The sequence below is a fragment of the Camarhynchus parvulus genome, chromosome 2 (genome assembly GCF_901933205.1).
Source record: "Camarhynchus parvulus chromosome 2, STF_HiC, whole genome shotgun sequence".
In the NCBI taxonomy this organism is placed as follows: domain Eukaryota; kingdom Metazoa; phylum Chordata; class Aves; order Passeriformes; family Thraupidae; genus Camarhynchus; species Camarhynchus parvulus.
In genome coordinates this window covers 10,925,241-10,942,722 of record NC_044572.1, presented here as the reverse complement: position 1 = coordinate 10,942,722, position 17,482 = coordinate 10,925,241, and the positions used below count along the sequence as shown (strand labels likewise).

Genomic DNA, 17,482 nt, shown 5'->3' with positions numbered 1-17,482 from the left:
TTCCAATCTTTCTTAAACTTCAGCTATAAGGGAAACCTTTAGGGGTTCAGGTTTTCTTTTTCAAAACTCAGATGAACTTGATTTCTCAGCCTGTGACACCCGTCAGGACCCAGCTGAACTCGCTCCCAGAGCCTCAGCCAAGTCCTCAAATACTCAGTGTTCCTGCTCACTGCCCTGGATCTCAGCAGCTCCTCCAAAAGAAAAGTGACAAAACCATGATGTCACCTTACCTGCTCCTCTTTTTACTCTCACAGACACTGACTTAGGTCAGTTCTTTCATCTTCTCAACTCCTTTGCTCACTTTAGTGACTAAAGCCCATGACCTTCACACTCTCTCACCCTCTCCTGTGATTTCATGGTTGAGCTGATGTTTCCTTCCTCAGTTCCTTGCCCCAGTCCCCTGCACAGCCACCCAGTGCCGCCAGCCCCAGCCTGACACTCCCACAGAGCTCCTGGGGAATGCTGGAGCCTGGACTCCTGCAGCACCACAGGGCCCTTCTTTGGTCTCTTTGCAAACACCAGCTGAGCTCAGGTACAAAGCTGCCTCTCTCCAAACCTGTTACTTCTACCCAAATTCCTATTTGCCCAACACCCCTCCAACACTCTCCTGATACTGAGGCAGGGCAGAGCTGCTTTTCCCTAAGTTCTGCCCTGCTCTTGGATGTTGTGTTTATTTCAGTGTTTAGCTCTGTACATTTTTTATTTCTGTTATTTTACACCATCAGTGAATCACAACCTTTCCCTCTTCAGCCAAACTAAAATGATGGTTCTGGTCACACCCCAGCTTCCTGCAAACTTCTTTCCTTTAGTCTCACAGTTGATAGAGCTGAAAATTACATTCTCCTCTGACCATATCAAACATCTCTTTAAGAGCTCTGCACGTCAAGTGTTGTTTTTGGTTTTGTTTTTGGTTTGTTTTTTTTTGGTTTTGTTTAGGCTACACAACCTCACAAGATTCTTGCTTTCATTGCAAAGGCCCTTCACAGCTCCCTCCTCCCACCTCTCTCTCAGTTTTTAGAGGCCCACCCTGATCAGACACTCAATATCTTTCCAAGCAAACATTTCTGTCCAGTTCTGGCAATTCTCTTCACAAATCCCTTTTTTATTCATCTCCAGCTTCCTCTGTCCCCATGGTTCCCACACAGCCTGGCACAGAAAAGAGCCCGTGTGAAGAGGTAGAAGGGGATGGAGGGAACTTGCAAAGTTCTGAGAAGCCTGAAAAATGTGAAGGTGGAGCCTCCAATATCTCTGAGTGTCTGTGAGCACCCCACTTGCTGTCTAACAGCTTCACCTGAGGAGAAGGAGCAGCCTTCTCTGTTTTATTCTACAGAAGCAGCTCTACCTGCTGGTGTCTCTTTCCAGCAGAGCAAAACTTCAGGATTTTGGATGGTTCTTGCCATACTTATCTTGCCATACAATATCTTCTGATACTTGTATTTTTCTTGTGACTGCTGGCTTTACGTGGACCACATCTAATCTCCACAGGGATATGGCTCTAATGGACTCTTGTTAAACTTTCCTTTAATTCACTGTTCACAGCTGATCTGTTTATACCTGCTTTTTTAAGACCTTGCCAGAATGTTTGCCAAAAGCAAAACACTAGTTTGACAAAATAAATAATATCATTAAAAATACTACTGCAAACATACTGCATGGACATAAGGAAGATGATGCAGTTGAGCAAGAAAAAAGAAAAAATTCAGGTTGTAAAAGGTGGCTCCATCTCTTGCTGGCACAGAAAAGTTAGAAGTTTCATTTGATGCCATTTCAGGTGCTAGGGCTCCCATGCCTGCACCAAAGTAAGTAAATGCTGTGCACTTGCTTAATTCAAGAAAATTGTATTTTCTGCTCAAAAACCATTTGGAGGCAGAAGTATGTACCTCCTCTGTTACCTCCTGTTTTTACACTTGTTTCTGGACATCAAAGATCCCCCTTGGTAGTTCACCTGCAGATGGGCACCCAGTAGTGTCCTCAAGTAAGCACAGGAGAGATCTACCAAAACATCATGTTTTCACAGAAACACAGAATCAGTTTGGATGGTCAGAGCCATACACATATAGTCAGGTTTCATTTCCTCAATTTTGCTGGTAATGGCAGAAATGTCTGGGATTTTTATCTATCTATCTATCTATCTATCTATCTATCTACATTTATAATCAGCTAATCCTTCTGTTTCCTTTGCTATGGAAAGCTCATGCTATGATGTCTGCTTTGGTGAGACTTCTGCAAGATGGAAAATGAGCATCTGAAAGGAAGTGTTTGTTCACTGAGCAGTAAGTAGTTATATCTGGAACTGACGCAGTGTAGCTTCAGTTTCCCAGCAGTAAACTCTAAGTAGCTTTATATAATTTGGGAGGGAAAATAATTTCTCTGCTTTTCTTATATTTCAGTAAACCATGCATCTGTGGCCAAGAACTTTTCAGCTCATTAATTCAGCGGCAATATAAAATATATACAAAATTAGGGTGTCATTTTCAAAAACAGGCTCCTAAAATGAAGCTTCTAGATCCATATTTAGGCTCATGAATCTGATTTTCCGAGCTGGCAACCACCCGTCAGACTGTGCAGAACGCTGAGGGGAGCTCAGCACCTTTGAAGATGGCACCACTCAGTGACAGCCTTCTGGCAGAGACAGCTTTCACAGGCTTCAGAAAACACGAGAGGCCAAAACAACATGTCCTGCAATTATCCACACTGAAAAACAACCTTAATTAATAATGATATCATCATTACGCCCTCTACCCTTTAAAGTGCTGCTGAAAAGTTTTGCCTTTCCTTCATGTCTCTCCCTTCTAATGCTTAATACTGTACTTTAAGTTTTTATTACACCATCAACATGATTTCAGTGGTGTTTGTGGCGTGGTGTGTCAGATTTTACCCTTTCTTATCGTCAGGATTACTCACCTTTCTGTATGCACAGACATCACAGAGGACAGACTGCTCCACAAAATACTCAGGTTCAGTTTTGTGTCTGTTCAAGGCTGATCTCAGTGACATAGCAAAGATTTAAATAAGGTTTAAAAAAAATCTAAAATTGAGATTTCTGCCTTTATCCAAATTAAGCACATTAAGGAGTAACATGCTTTAAAAAAATCATTAAAAGTATTAAAAAATCATTAAATCATTTAAAGTATTAAATGCCACACCCACATAAGTGTATGACATTATTTGACGAAGTCAGACAGTTATTTGTTTTCCTTGTTGTCAAAATGCCACCTCTGTGTAAGACTGACCCTGTCTGTATTTAAGATTTATACTTTGACCAAAATCAGTGGGGCCAACTGGAGTCAGACTTTTGATCACTGAAGTCAAAATCTATACATACTTTCACTTGGATTTTTGAACGAGACTGTCAAATTTTGACAGGTGAAAATTTGAAGGAAAGGCCAGTTCTGCCTTTCCCAGAACTAAGGCACTACTGAAACACAGCAGTATCTCCCTGATGCAATCTCTATGTTTGGATGGTTTACTTAGAGAGATTCCCCAGTCAATTCAGGCTGTTCAGGCCTAAAATACTGAACCTTCCAGTGCTTGAACAGCGCCTCTAAGAAAGTTGGAAACAAAATTTTTAGAAGAGACTGTTGTGATAGGGCAAGGGGTCAACTTAAGAGGGTCAACTTAGAGTAGATATAAGGAAGAAGCTTTTTATAAAACTTCACTTGTGCCAGTGTTTCACAGATGCCCAGGGGGCTGTTGGATGCCTCATCCCTGGAAACATTCAAGGTCAGGTTTGACAGGGCTCTGAGCAACCTGGTCTAGTTGGAGATGTCCCTGCTCATTGCAGGATGGTTGAACTAGGTGGCCTTTAAAGGTCCCTTCCAACCAAAACCACTCTGATTCTTTCTAGACTGGCATAATATTCTCAAAGGGATTGTGCAAAATATCTTCTCCTTCTTCCAAATCAACTATTCACTCAAGAAATTTCCAGTCTGGGAGTAACTCCTAATTAACCTCATGCCCTGCTGCAGTACCTGGAGTTTATACGTAACATCTGCACTTCTCTGCTAAGATTACAAATCCTTGTAATTTGTAATCCTAGCACTGCATCAGCTGTTGAGTGATCTCTGCACCATTGCAACACTTGAAATGGAAAATTCAATGTATGCAAATGAATTTGTCTCTACACATGCAATAAGCTTTTCCCCCAAAATCAAGGATGTAGAAACCAAGAAGACTAATTTAAAAAATGCAAAGGAATCTTAACTTCCAGTTGTTTCCATTCTAGGCTCTAGCCATAAACACATCCCAATATCCATGCTTCCCCTGAGCTCAGCCCTGCTGTTTTCCCCTTTGCAGGCTGGCCCTGCCCTGCTCCCATCTCTGCTTTCCCATCTCCTCACTAAGGCAGGGGCATTCACTGCACACTGAGTTCCCAGCAGTTTATCCCCAGCTGACCAATAAATTCCACCTTTTAGATATGCACTCCTTTGAACCACTTTGCATTTTCTTTCTGCCTACCTCCCACAGCTGTCCCAGTTTTATTCCAGTTTCTCATTCCCCTTCATTATTCTTCGTCTGTGTTCCTCATCTGCAGTCTAAACACTTTCACCACAGATGTGCCTCTGTTTCTCAAATTATCTTAATTCCTTCTCAAATGCTGGGTCACCACTCTTGCATACAGCACAGAAGATCCAAAGTAAGGGAAAGTCTTTCTCCATAACTCTTCTGCAGCACTTGAAATCACTGTATGCTCCTTTCCAAAGCCTTAAGTCACCTACAACATCACTACAAATCTATTTTCTCTCGGTAGTTAAAGTGCACAGACTTGATTCAGCCTTCACTAACCCCAGACCATTAATGCATACAGCCTTCAGGCAACTTCCATTACTAAAAATTTTCACCTGAACAATTAAAAAAAATAATGAAGATGAAGAAATGCACATTGAGATCAGTCAGTTCTCTCCTCCCAGCACAGGACAGGTGGATGGCCTTGTTCCATTGGTACAGGGCTTTGAAATAAAGATGTGACTAAATTTGTTCTGCCCTAGGGAGAAGAGAAATACCACAAATACAAGTGGGAGAGGAACTACACAAAATTAATGTTAAACAAATGCCAAGTATGACAAGTTTCAGTGGAAGGAGGCAGAACTGTAGCAGTTTCCAACAAATGGAAATGAAGCTTCAAGCAGAGTCAAGCAACACAATTTACATGCAGTGGTGTCATTCCACTGCACAGCAGTCACCAGCCAGGCTGAAGCTTCCATTTTCCAAACAATTCAAGGCAGGGACAGAACTCTGGGGTTTTTTGTACATTAACTCTCTTCTATTGTACATGCCACCACTGACACTTTGCACCATTTCCATTTTCCTAGACTCAGTTCTGAATGCTTGAATTCCAACTTCTACACGGCATGCTGAACCATGCCAGAAACTCCCCAAACCTGTACAAAACATCCAAGCTGCAAATTCAGGAGCCTGGGTTCAATGCTGCAAACACTCACCAACCTCAACCCTTAACCTCTGAGAAACAGCCCCTTGTGGTAGTACTAATATTCTCACTTGGAGGACATGGACAAGCAGCACATCTACAAAATCCCACAGTGCTCCAGTAGAACACCTCTCCCAGTTAATGGTAAGTTTTGACCAGGATTTACTGTTTGAATTAAACAGGATTTCCTCTGTAAGCTCCTGCAAATTACTTATGTTCAGAAAACTCTGACCTGTGGGAATTAGAAAAGGTAACAACACTCCTTAAAAATGAAATATCACAAGGCTGAGTAATTTTTCAGTGACATACTCAGGTCTCAACAGAGCATTAAATAAAATTTCTATGCTGGTCTAAAGAGCAAACTATGGTGCATGACAGAGTGGTTCTCCTGCATCTCATCTTCAGATTTAAACACAGACAGACTCCTGAAACCACTAGTTGTACATGATATTTACTCAGCAGTTTAAAATGATACTAGACATACTAAGTTTAAGTCAGTTGGCAGTAAAGCCTGATTTGGAAGCCCTCAGCTAAAATCAACTGAAGCCCAGGGTTTGGCATTCTGTCTCAACCCAGCCCTTATGTCAGTTGTGCTACCCTAGAACTCTGGTCTCTTATTTTTGGTCCGTATCACCAGCAACTCTGATAAATCCCAAATGAGGGATCCTAAAGCACATTGAAGGAGAATAAGGTGCATTCAGGTAGCACCCAAGACTCTGCCTTGGCTTCTGAAACCCAAGGCTTTCTACAACACCAAGTGGGTTTTACTGCAACACTACACAGCTTTGGTTTGAACATGGGTGCAACAAGCAACCAACCTTTAACCTACAGTAAAACTGAGGGTGGGTTCTCCTCATCAGAGTAGTTTTGCAATACTTTCACTGTATTCTAAACATTAAAAAAATAGTTTAGATTTCATTTTAAAATATCAGTTTGTAAAGTGGGGTGAAAAGTCATGGAAACTTCTGCATAATCTGCATAACAAGATACAATTACAATATTTTCCATACAGAATGGGAAAAGACAGTACAAATGCAGTCCTGAACACCCTTTACTGGCAGTGTGACCATTAGTGCTACAGAAGACTTACTGTAATAAACACATTTGGCCTTCTCTTCCAAACTGTGCTCATCAATGCCTCAGAAACAAACTTTTTTAGTAGAAAAGAGTGGAAAGTGAATAGGGAGATCCTTTGATTACAAAAAATTGAAATATTGACATCAACAGTAACCTTAATGCAACACAGAAAAACAGCAAATTGCAAAAAAAAAAATTGTTGAATGTTTTAATGCATTTTGAATTGTAATGAAGAAAAACATTTTACATCTAAAAACAAATTAGCAGAATAATAAAAAGTGGTTCCACATAACTTATAAATTCTTTTCCCCAAAAGGTAGTTTTCACAGATTTAGGCAACAAATAAGATGTTTCATTCCAGATCTTTCTGACTGTAAAGTATACACAAACTTTGTGAAAATTGATGTGCATTGCTTGAGAGAAAGACACAGAAGCTTGGTTTTGCCTGGTGATGAGTTTTCTGTGAAATTCTGCACAATACTGAAACTGTAACTGCAACTCTGCTCCATTTAATGAAATGCTGGACATTGTTAGTGCTGAAAAAACACTCCTTAGAACATTTAGAGCCATGAAATGTTTTCCAAATATTTAGTCAATGTAGTATATTCACTACCCCTGCTCATATGTTTAGCTTCAAGAGGAATGGCAGTTTGGCTTACCCTTCACTACAGTATAGAAAACTAAACTAAGTGATAGTTCAGTGTTCAGCTGATTTAAGTATTAGCCTGCTCATAAGAACGTGGCTCTAGCACCTTGTTTGGTTGATTCTTTTCAAAATGAAACCATGTAACGTTTCACCCATTCTGGTGCCAGAGGATGGTCCCTCTGGTGATATAAAAAGTTTGCAGCAATGATGATTAAACTGCATAGAGTCCAGTGGTTCTGTACTACATATGTATGAGAGAAGCTTAGACATTTTAGTTTAGCAGGACCAAAACCAGTGACCCTCTCCTCTGCCTCAGGTAATAAAGGAGAGCCTTGTCCAGATCCTACATGCAGGCCATGCTGGAGAAACTGTTTGTACTGGCCAGACACTTTTCTCTTTTTTTAAAAAACAGCATAAACCTTTGTAAAGTTCTCTCTGTTACCAACTAAAAGAAAGTGAGTCTTGTTTTCTTAAGGAATAAAACCTGTAACCCAACATCAAATGGCTTTAACCCAGAGCAAAAAACCCAGGAGAAAAAGAAAAATAAACATTGTTACCATCATTTAACTCTCACCACCAGAAGACTTAAAACTCTGCAGCTGCTTTCTGCAACCTCACTAGTTTTAGTATTTAAGATTACTCCAGTACAGTTGTCCATCTTGCATCTCAAGAAAAAATCCCAAACCCCACAACAGAAAAAAACAAGGGATCAAACCACTCTTATGACATGTACTACAAAGACACTACATATATTCTCCATTAAATATTTTGTGTTTCCTTAATGTTACAGCCCAAAACAATGTTTAGTACCCCTGTTTTCCTTCCATCCTCACTGATGCATTCATTATTCCATCCCACAGTAGTCCCATGCCACACAAATGTTAGTTAACAGAAGAACCAGCTAACACATCTTAATGTCATTACAAACAGTGATGCAGAGGACATGAGCACAGCTGTAGTTGCACAGAATCATGATGATGAGATAAAAACCTCTGAATACATCTGCCAAGCCACCATGAACCCCAAGATTCCCACTGCCAGAGTGCACCCTTCCTTACCCTCACCCTTCATCTTACACTGTGATATGTCAGACAGCTGGGGCAGCATCTCCCTTCAGCCAAAAACCAAGTGTCTGTCTGAAGCAGCCCTTCCATTCCTTCCAAGACACCAGCTGCTACCTGCATTTGCTGATAGCAGCAGCTGCAGAGTAACAGCCCACTGTCAGTGCAAAAACAGCTAAACACAGTGAGGAGCAAAACCAAAGATCATTTGGGAGAAAGAAGAGAGAGCTATGCTGATTGTCCCCTTTTGGAACAGGACAGAGACTGCAGTGCCCCTGTCATGGCTGGGTGGCACATGATGCTGACAGTGTATTGCTCCACTAGCTTTATGTGTTAACTACCTTAAGGATCACATGTAGTATGATTGTCTTTCCTCTCCTGTCAGAGATAGTACTTCAGCCACAGACCAAAGGTGCTTTTTTCTAGGCTACAGAGAGATTTCATGCATCTTGACCAACATTCATTTTTGAGGTAGTACTCATTTACTTTGTATTGCTGGCTCAAAATAAAAATATCGGAAGTGAACACAATTAAAAGTATGCTCACTGTAGGTACATAAACAAAATTATCAACCCCCAAATAAACTATTTCCTTTCTGGGCAGATCACCAAAAGGAATTAATCCTTCTTACAAAGGTTAGCTCACATTCACTGGTAAAGTCAAACTTTCATAAATGGTTTATAACAATAGCTATAAACTAAAGTGCTTCAGAATTTGCTTGACTAGATTTCAGTGATTAGAATCATAATATTCTGGATTTTTGCCAATATGAAATGTGATGAGGTTTCAGAATCACTTTATATAAGAAGGGCAGAATGAATCTTTTTCTTTTTTTCTTTTTTCAACAAAAAAAAAGTACAAAAAAGATTACAAATAAACCTGGCAGTCTATACTCACTACAAGTTGCTTGCATTTTCCTTCTCAAATCTACTATTTCTCTAGTAACCGGAGTAAAAATGGAGTTGAAGTTGCACTATATGGCAGCACTAAAAAAAGTATTTAAATCAGATGCAAACAGGAAAATGTTTACAATCATACAACTAGCGAAATTCACACTTCATTTCAAAGTTTTAGCCCTGCAGATTCCTTTTAACACAAGGCAGATATGTAGAGTCATGGAAAAATCTAACAGACTGTACACACTCTCTACAGTAATTACGTACGTTTCACATTTATGTCACAAATGTAATGCCCTACTGTGTAACTATTAAATGCTAAATAACTTATGAACATTTATGTGCTCTACACAACAGTGAACATATTGACCAGTGGATGCCAAAATATAAAATTTGATACACAAGACAAACTAATTCTTAAAAAATCACATTTTTCTGTACAACCCATGCAAACTGTGCACAATGTGGTAACAAGAACAACACTTGCTCAAGTCTCCCCTCAGGGAAGAGCTGTTACAGCGACAGCAGACCAGTGTGCAGAAAAGTCTGCCCAGGTGTAGAAGTCCACAGCGACACAAACGCAGAAACTGTCAGCATTTCACTTCTCCTGCAGCAAAGCGGGGATGTTGATGTTCCAGCCGATGGCCTGGCGGTCAAAGCCACACGTGAAGAGGTTGCAGATGGGATGGTCCTCACACCACGCACAGCAGCAAACCATCCTCCTGTGCCCCTGCCACCGCGCGGGAGGGAGACAGCGCTGTTACTGACATGGACTGGGACTGCTGGACAACAGCTCACTGCAACTCAGCCCTGCCCATCCTCAGCCTACTCTCTGCAAACAGCCCTTGAGAATCCTAAAGGTCACTGCTACCTGCATCTGCAAGCTAAAAGTCTTCATAATGATGTGACTGCTCAGCACCAGCACTGCATCCGTAAGGACAGATGCATACAAAAAGGTACATCAAAATTTTTTGAGTTTTCTAAGGTCTGTTTGTTATCTAGTTACATTTTCTTTACAAAAACAAATCAAATTTTGATTTTAGCATTTTTATTTATAAAAGCAGTCTTAAAATAAGGAATTATTTGCTGGCAGCTACTTTGTAACATGCCTGCAAGACTAAGTGTCCATATCATCCATAATTCAGGAGGGATAATACTGCAGCAGGAAGAATGTCATACTGATGAAAATAGTTCAATAGCAACAAAAATATCCAAAATAGGGTTCTGACCAACATTCAGGTTAAAAAAGAAATAAATAAAGTCATGATTTCAGCAGTGTCAGCTTGAATGGAACTACTAAGGAAAAAAGGAAGATGTGCACACATACACAAAAAATCCCCTTGAGACTATAATTAATAAATTAAAAAATATACCTAAATTAGAAAAAAATCTAAAAGAGATTAAGTAAGTCTTAGAAGTCCTAAGTAAGTCTTAGAAGTCCTTCCTAAAGTCAAGAACTGCTGAATCAACCCCCAAAAAGGCCTATTTATGTGACATAATCCAATTAATTTTACTTAGTCTGATTTGCTCCATTAGTGATGCCTGCCATACCAAATAGTGCCATGAATGCACAAAACCTGATGGCTGCAGCAAGGATGGTTTATTACATGGTAGGATGTATTCAGAATGTATGTGAACAAGCACAGAAGAAAAAAATTAAAATTTATCACCAAGTTATACAAGGTAAGCTCACAAAACTGACTCTCACTTTTTCCCTCTATATTTCAATGTCATAGAATCAGAGAATGGCTTGGGTTGGAAGGGACCTTAAAGGTCATCTGGTTCCAACCTTCCTGCCATGGGCAGGGACACTTTCCAGTACACCTGGTTACCCAAAGCCCCTCCAGCTTGGAATATATAAACCAGCTAGAGACTGTGTAATTAAAAAAAAAAAAATCACCATGAGAAAATCACCATTAATCCTCATAGTGAGCCATTTTTCTGACATGATTCACATCAAGACATTAAAACACATCAGAAGTGCTCTTACACACTTTTTCCATTTCATAGAGAAATCAGATATGTGTTTCACTTTAGTAAGGGGAAACACCATGATAAAATTCACTTGAAACACCATCTCCAACTCCAATAAAAAAGTTTAAAACACTTCACATCGGCACATTGGTTATTCTGAATAACTAACAGTGCATTTACTCAGATCAGTGCCGCTCAGCATTTGCTCAGCTCTAAGGCAGACAGACCAAATGCCATTTGTCCCTGCCTGAGGAAGGACAGAGGCAGGGAGGTGCAGCCCTGCAGGTACCTGTCTGTTGCTGCGGGGCAGCCGCGCCAGCCGCACCCCGGACATGTCGAACAGCCGCACCTGCCGGTTGTCGTGGGGAAGGGCGATGATCCTCTGGCCAACACACACGTTAATCCTGCAGAGAAGGGACAAAGGAGGCTGGGGAGCAAACAACAGGCCTGGCAAATAGAAACTGACAGCACAAATTTAAGCTCACGGGAAGGGATGCAGCTGAATTTTTCCTGGCTAGAAGTCACAAATGGAAAGAGAAAAAAAATATTGAACCACTGAGGTGTTTTCTGTAAGGGCTGAAATAAGGGATGCGGGACTCCAGGCAGCTCTCCAAAATGCAGTTTATTCCATCCAAGAGGTTACAGCAGTCCAGGGTTGTGGGTGCCAGAGCCTGTGTCTACAGCTGTCAGCTCCAGCTGCAGGCAGGCCTGGAGACCCTTTGGTTTTGGTTACATTGCATTATTTACTTTTCTTTGCTGAGCATCTTAATACAGTAGAACCAATCTACACCTTAACTATTATCTATAGCCTATCATCACTACTATAATTACCATATGTTCATGTTACTATTCTCCAATCACTAAAAGTCAGTACAATACAGTTTAAGCTAGAAGTTGTTTTTCAGTTTTCTTGCAGTGGAAAATTCTGAGACTTTTTTTCTCCTTGCAACTTTGCTGACTTGTTTGCCTGCACTTTCTGCTTGGTAAAAACATCTTCTTGTTTGAGGTGGGTTTATCCTTTGCTCTAAGTCATAAAAACCCCTTCTAACTAACATACCCTTTGCCTCCTTGGTTATCCAGTAAGATGGCTCAGCAATTCTTTTCTTCTATATCAAAACTTGCTTCCATCTTTATTCCTTCATCAGACTCTACATTCAAAAACCTTCCTGCCAAGCATACATATCTGTGAGACTGTCTTGTCAAACTTTTATCCTTCCCAACAATTTTCTATAGTACTAGATCCTCAAATAGTCTTAACATTTGCATTTTCTTATAGAAAATTTCTTAAAAGCAATGTACTTACTAAAAATTAATGTTGATCACACCTGCACTTTATAGAACCATTTCAGACCTTTTTCAAATCCTTATAAACCTCAAATTTAATTTCAGGGACAAAAAATAAATGTCTATTCAGTGAATTAATAGAATAGACTATTTCATTTGAAAGGTACCTGCAAAAATCATCCAGTCCAACTACCTGACCAATTCAGGCCGGACCAAAGCTTAAAGCAGGTTATTAAGGGTATTGTCCAAATACTTCTTAAATACTGGAAGGTATCAACCACCTCTACCTGTTTCAGGATTTGACCACCCTCTCAGGAAAGAAATGTCCAGTCTAAACCTCTGTGGCACAGCTTTAAACCATTCCCACATGTGAAAGAAATGAAGAATTAATTAAGAAAGCACAAACTAAGCAAAGCAGTAACCCAGAGATCTGCTCACCTGTTGACTGCAGAATCTGTGCGGATGGTTGCAATGGGACTCCTCATGTTTTTCAAATCCCAGACTTTTACTGTACGGTCATCACTACCAGAAACAACGTTGTCTCCCACAGTGAAAACTGCAGATGTCACAGTGCTAAACAACCAGGAGCAAAGACAAAGATGTCAAACTCTACACTTCTTTATTAAACTAGTATCTGATTTAAAGCTTTACTTCCTGCTCCCGTGCTTCCTTTAGCAAATGTAGCTTGCCTTTTTTTTTCTTTTTTTAAGCAGAATAGTCTGAAATTTTAAAATTCCAAGCACTTATTTTTGAATTAAAAAATATTCTTACAAGAAGCTATGACACTTAAGGCAAACAGGGCTTGAGTGGCCCAAGTGGCTAAGAGAAGCAGCCCAACAGTAGAGACTCACTCTGGAGGCATCTTTCATATTCCACTGATTCTGATATGAGCTAAACAGGCCCAGTCTTGAAACCTGAATTCACTTCTGAAGTTCTGCATTAATGTCCAGCAGGTTTATCACACAACCCCAACAGAATTAGTAGCATAGAGTACAAATCTTCTTCTTACATGACTTTAGATCAGTAACCAAGGTTTCCATTCCATCCAAAGATTTCTGTAGAACTATCCCAGACACATTCATTCACTGCACAGATACTGAGGAGGCCCCAAACACCCGAGATGTAGCTAAAGCTGTTCTGTACACACACATGAACATGCTGCAATCCACGCACAGAGTCTCCAGTATAGCTCCACTACCAATAGCTACAGCAATTAACAATCTCTAATTGTGATTTCTAGTCCTGTTTTACAAGCAGCTAAAATCTGAGAGTCAAATAAAAAATGGCAAGTAGCAGAAAGAAGGACAAGCATACAGTTCAAATTTTACCTAGCATGCCTAGAAATGCACAAGGGCTCATGGGAATATTTCTAGCAATTGAAAGTCCAATACATTACTTCCAGAAGTTATTTTATAAAGAATTTTACTTTAGAATTTTATTATCTTTGTATTTTACAGCCTCAGATAACAGTATGTCATCAATATATTGGGCTCAAACAATTTTCATGATGATTCTATGATTATTTTAAATATTTTACCTTTATTTCATATTAATCAATTACAAGCTTTTGTACTACAATTTTCATTGTAATTGTGTGAATTCCCAACTCAAAAACAGTTATTTTCTGCCCACATAATGTACTAACAAAGCATTTTTAGGGAAGGCTTCTCAATTCTGTTTCTACAGATTTGATTTAATGATCTATCTTGTAACTTGGGTCATGCACATCAATTTCTTAGAACTTAGTAATTTTAATTTAAGTTGTCAGTTGTTACTGTCACTTTAGTTGTTCTGCAGAAATTTGAATTCATGTCCTATCCAAGCTGCTGATTAAGATTAGCACAAGCCAGGTCACAATGGACCAGTTTATGCAAGCCTCTTAATTTAAATTGACACCAAATTAAGTTTTAATTAGGATGAAGGCCCACTTTTTTCATGATACCAAGTTTCCTAACACATTATTAGAGTGCAGCTAAACCACCAGGGAGATGATTACAGAAAGAACCAAGAGGTCTTCAAATAATCTTCTGGACTTTATGAACAAAAAGTCAAAAAGTTAAAACATACATGAAGGCCACAACTGCTGAGTCTCTTTCATCAGGCACCATCTTATTTGGGAAGAAAATTCACTCATGCAGTCCAGCTGCTGCACAATACAGCTGGCATGTTCTTACCACAAAACTTGTCTCCTACCAGCCCAAACTCCTTTAAATTTACCAACATCTGCACTTCTCACTGGTTGTCTACAAAGAGAAGCTCAGAAAAAAAACAATCAGGCTTTTACTAATCTCTATACTGCTACAACACATTTGAAGCAAAGTTTACAAGTTTAAAATTCTCTATTCAATCTCCATAATTTCCACACACATTGGGGGACTTCCAAGCACACAACAGCATAAAGAATTCAAATCATAGAAAATCTCCAGGTGAATGAATATACTGTGCTTTAGTATTCCACTGCCAACAAACAATCTGATCTCTTCCCCATCATACATTATATTCCAATTACAGCTGGAATACATTGGGAAACTGTCTTAAAATAACCCTCCACTTTTGAGTGCTTTTTTTCAAAACTTTAAAGAGCTTTCCAGCTTCTCTGATCTCATACTGGTTTTGCTTTATCATTTATCACTTTCAAACATGGTTAAGTTTCTTTGACCACATAAGGTTCTCTAATCCTTAGATTTATCATTTTTAAATGAAAACATTTGAAACTATTGCCAGGAAAACAGAATGCCAACCCCAGGTTAGCTCAATCCTTCCTGCTTCTCCAAAGACTCTCAAAAGATAACAAAATCCTTTCCAGCTTAACTTACTTTTTCAGCTTAACTGTTCAGATACTACTGGGTACACCAAGCAAAAGTTTTTAAAATAAAAATGCATTTAAATTCTTCTGTAGCTCTCTGGAAACAGGGCAAGAGATAGAAAGGCAAAGGGAAAGTTGCTGGTCTCTTTTTAGTGACAACTTTAAAGGTGCTTAGTGATCTTAGCCCTCCATTCACCCTCAGCTCAGCCCTGCAAGGCCCTGCAGGTTGGGATGTGCACTATCTGCAAGCACCTGGGACTATTAAAACAATCTTTTATACAAGGAGCTTTGAATATAATGGCTACGTATAAAAACACTTCTTACTGAACCCAGTGTTTATGACCAAGAATTTTGGTCCTAGTTCCAGAGTAAATAGTATATGGATGTTTGCATAACATTCCCTGTGCTTTTACAAAAATGGAGCATGATTCTTCTAAGGGAAACACTCAATTCAATTCTCAAAGACATTTTCAAAATAGGATTGCAAGGCTTGAAGTTTTAAGTAACTCAACAACAAGTGTAGAAAGGTCAAAACAGTATCATCATTCTCACAAACCTGACAATGCTGGGAAGGGTTATCAGCGCTTCATTCATCAGAGTAAAAACAAAGTGGGGTTTTGGGTCTGTTTTTTTTCTTTTTTACTTTAAAGTGGAACATAATGAGTTGATATTTTAAAAAAATCACATGCATCTAAATTCAAAAGCATGCTCAACACTACAGACCTAAAACATGAGCAAATGCTGCACTCATAGATCTTATGCAGTACAAATTACATTCTGTCTCCTCTGATACTCCAACTGGGGCAGCATCTCTTAATATGACAGATGCATCTCAGCAACTTTTTTTGGGTTGTGTTTATTTGGGTTTTTTTAATTAAAACAAAATAGAAGAAGAAAGCCCACTTCCTACTTATAAACTAAACCAGGATTGCAGCTGAACTAAAAGGGAATGGTGACAAGGAAGAAAGAAACACAAAGCCTGTGGGAAGAAGTTAACAGAAGCAGCCAATAAACAAATAACCTTTCAAAAGTATTGCTTCCATAACCCCATCCATATCACAAAAATTAAAAGCCTTTTTCTTCTCTTTTCATGTGGCTAGATTTAATTTTTGTTTATATTAGTCTTCAGTTTGTTCTCACCCAGATATAGCTCTGGTTAACATCCCCTTGGCTAAATTAATAAAAAGTGTCAACAAAAGATCATCAGCCCCCATGTTAATTGAATGCTGGAAGACATTAGATTTTTAATAACTCAAAAAGATGACAGGTATTGTAGGACATTAAAGAAAAAAAAAGAAAGAAACAAGCAAAGAGGAAGCAGTCTTATGACACTTCAAACTGTGGGTCCCACAGGGAGTTTGGTGTGCTACAACTGTTCTCCAAAAAAGCTTCAGCCTCCGCCAAACCCCAGCAAAACTCATTTATCTTGTCACAGGGAGCAGCCGAGCGTGTACTTCCAGCTGACAGCATGGCACTTCCTCAGCACACACCAGTGCCTGGCCTCCACCATCCTGCTCCCTGCGTGGGTCTCAATCACCAGAAATGCTGCGCTGCTCGCACTCCTCATTAGGCCCAACAGCTGTCTCCCAGTCACACTGAGACACAAAACTGCTTTGCATAACAATCTGCTGAAATTTCACACATAGGGGAAGGGGAGAAAGAAAAAACGTGGAAAATGTTGGACCATGAAATGCTGATGCAGAACTCTCGCTGGCAATGAACCAAAAAAGAAGTTAACACTGGTCTTTCCATTTTGATTTGCAACCTAAACTGGGATTTACCATCAAAATGGGAGACAACACATCTTCATGGCCTTGAACAGGCATCTACATGCATAAATCTGTGTGTGGGATGAAAATGGACTAAACCAGAGCTTTCAGATTAATTAATTCAAGGTAACTGGAATACATACAATTACCTACAGTTGTACACAAGCAGCTAAATTTGAGGGCTCAAATATGCCTCTCATTTTTAGTAGTAAAACTGAGAAACAAAACCTAAAGGAAGCTCATTTTGATAACACATTTGCTGCACAAGTTTCCTTTGTTTTAGGGGAACAAAGCATATCCCCGCATCAAGCAGTCTGCAGCCTGAGGGGAAGCCAGGAACTGTGTTTAAAATCTCCAGATGTGGACAACCCCACTGCCCGTCTCAACAGGAGATGGCACTGGCCACAGGAGGCCCAGGTAAGGAACCCTCCAGAACCTCCACATTTGAGTACATTCAGGTTTCAGAAATGCTAAAAGCACACAATTCCAGCAAGAGCTACACACATCAATCCACATAATTCCCAAAGTCTGTCTGTGGACT

The 17,482-nt window shown here is 39.7% G+C and overlaps 1 protein-coding gene across 2 annotated transcripts in view; it reads right to left on the bottom strand.

Annotated features, from left to right (window-relative positions):
* Positions 1-6,698: 6,698 nt before the first annotated feature.
* WDR37 (WD repeat domain 37) overlaps positions 6,699-17,482 on the bottom strand; it is a 44,513-nt gene continuing 33,729 nt past the window's right edge. For both annotated transcript variants that reach the window (XM_030971272.1, XM_030971270.1), the window contains 3 exons: positions 12,805-12,939; positions 11,372-11,486; positions 6,699-9,838 (listed from right to left, as the gene is read on the bottom strand). In XM_030971272.1, the coding sequence (XP_030827132.1) occupies positions 9,707-9,838; positions 11,372-11,486; positions 12,805-12,939 (382 nt within the window). In that variant the 3' untranslated portion in view covers positions 6,699-9,706. The remainder of the gene's footprint in view (positions 9,839-11,371; positions 11,487-12,804; positions 12,940-17,482) is intronic.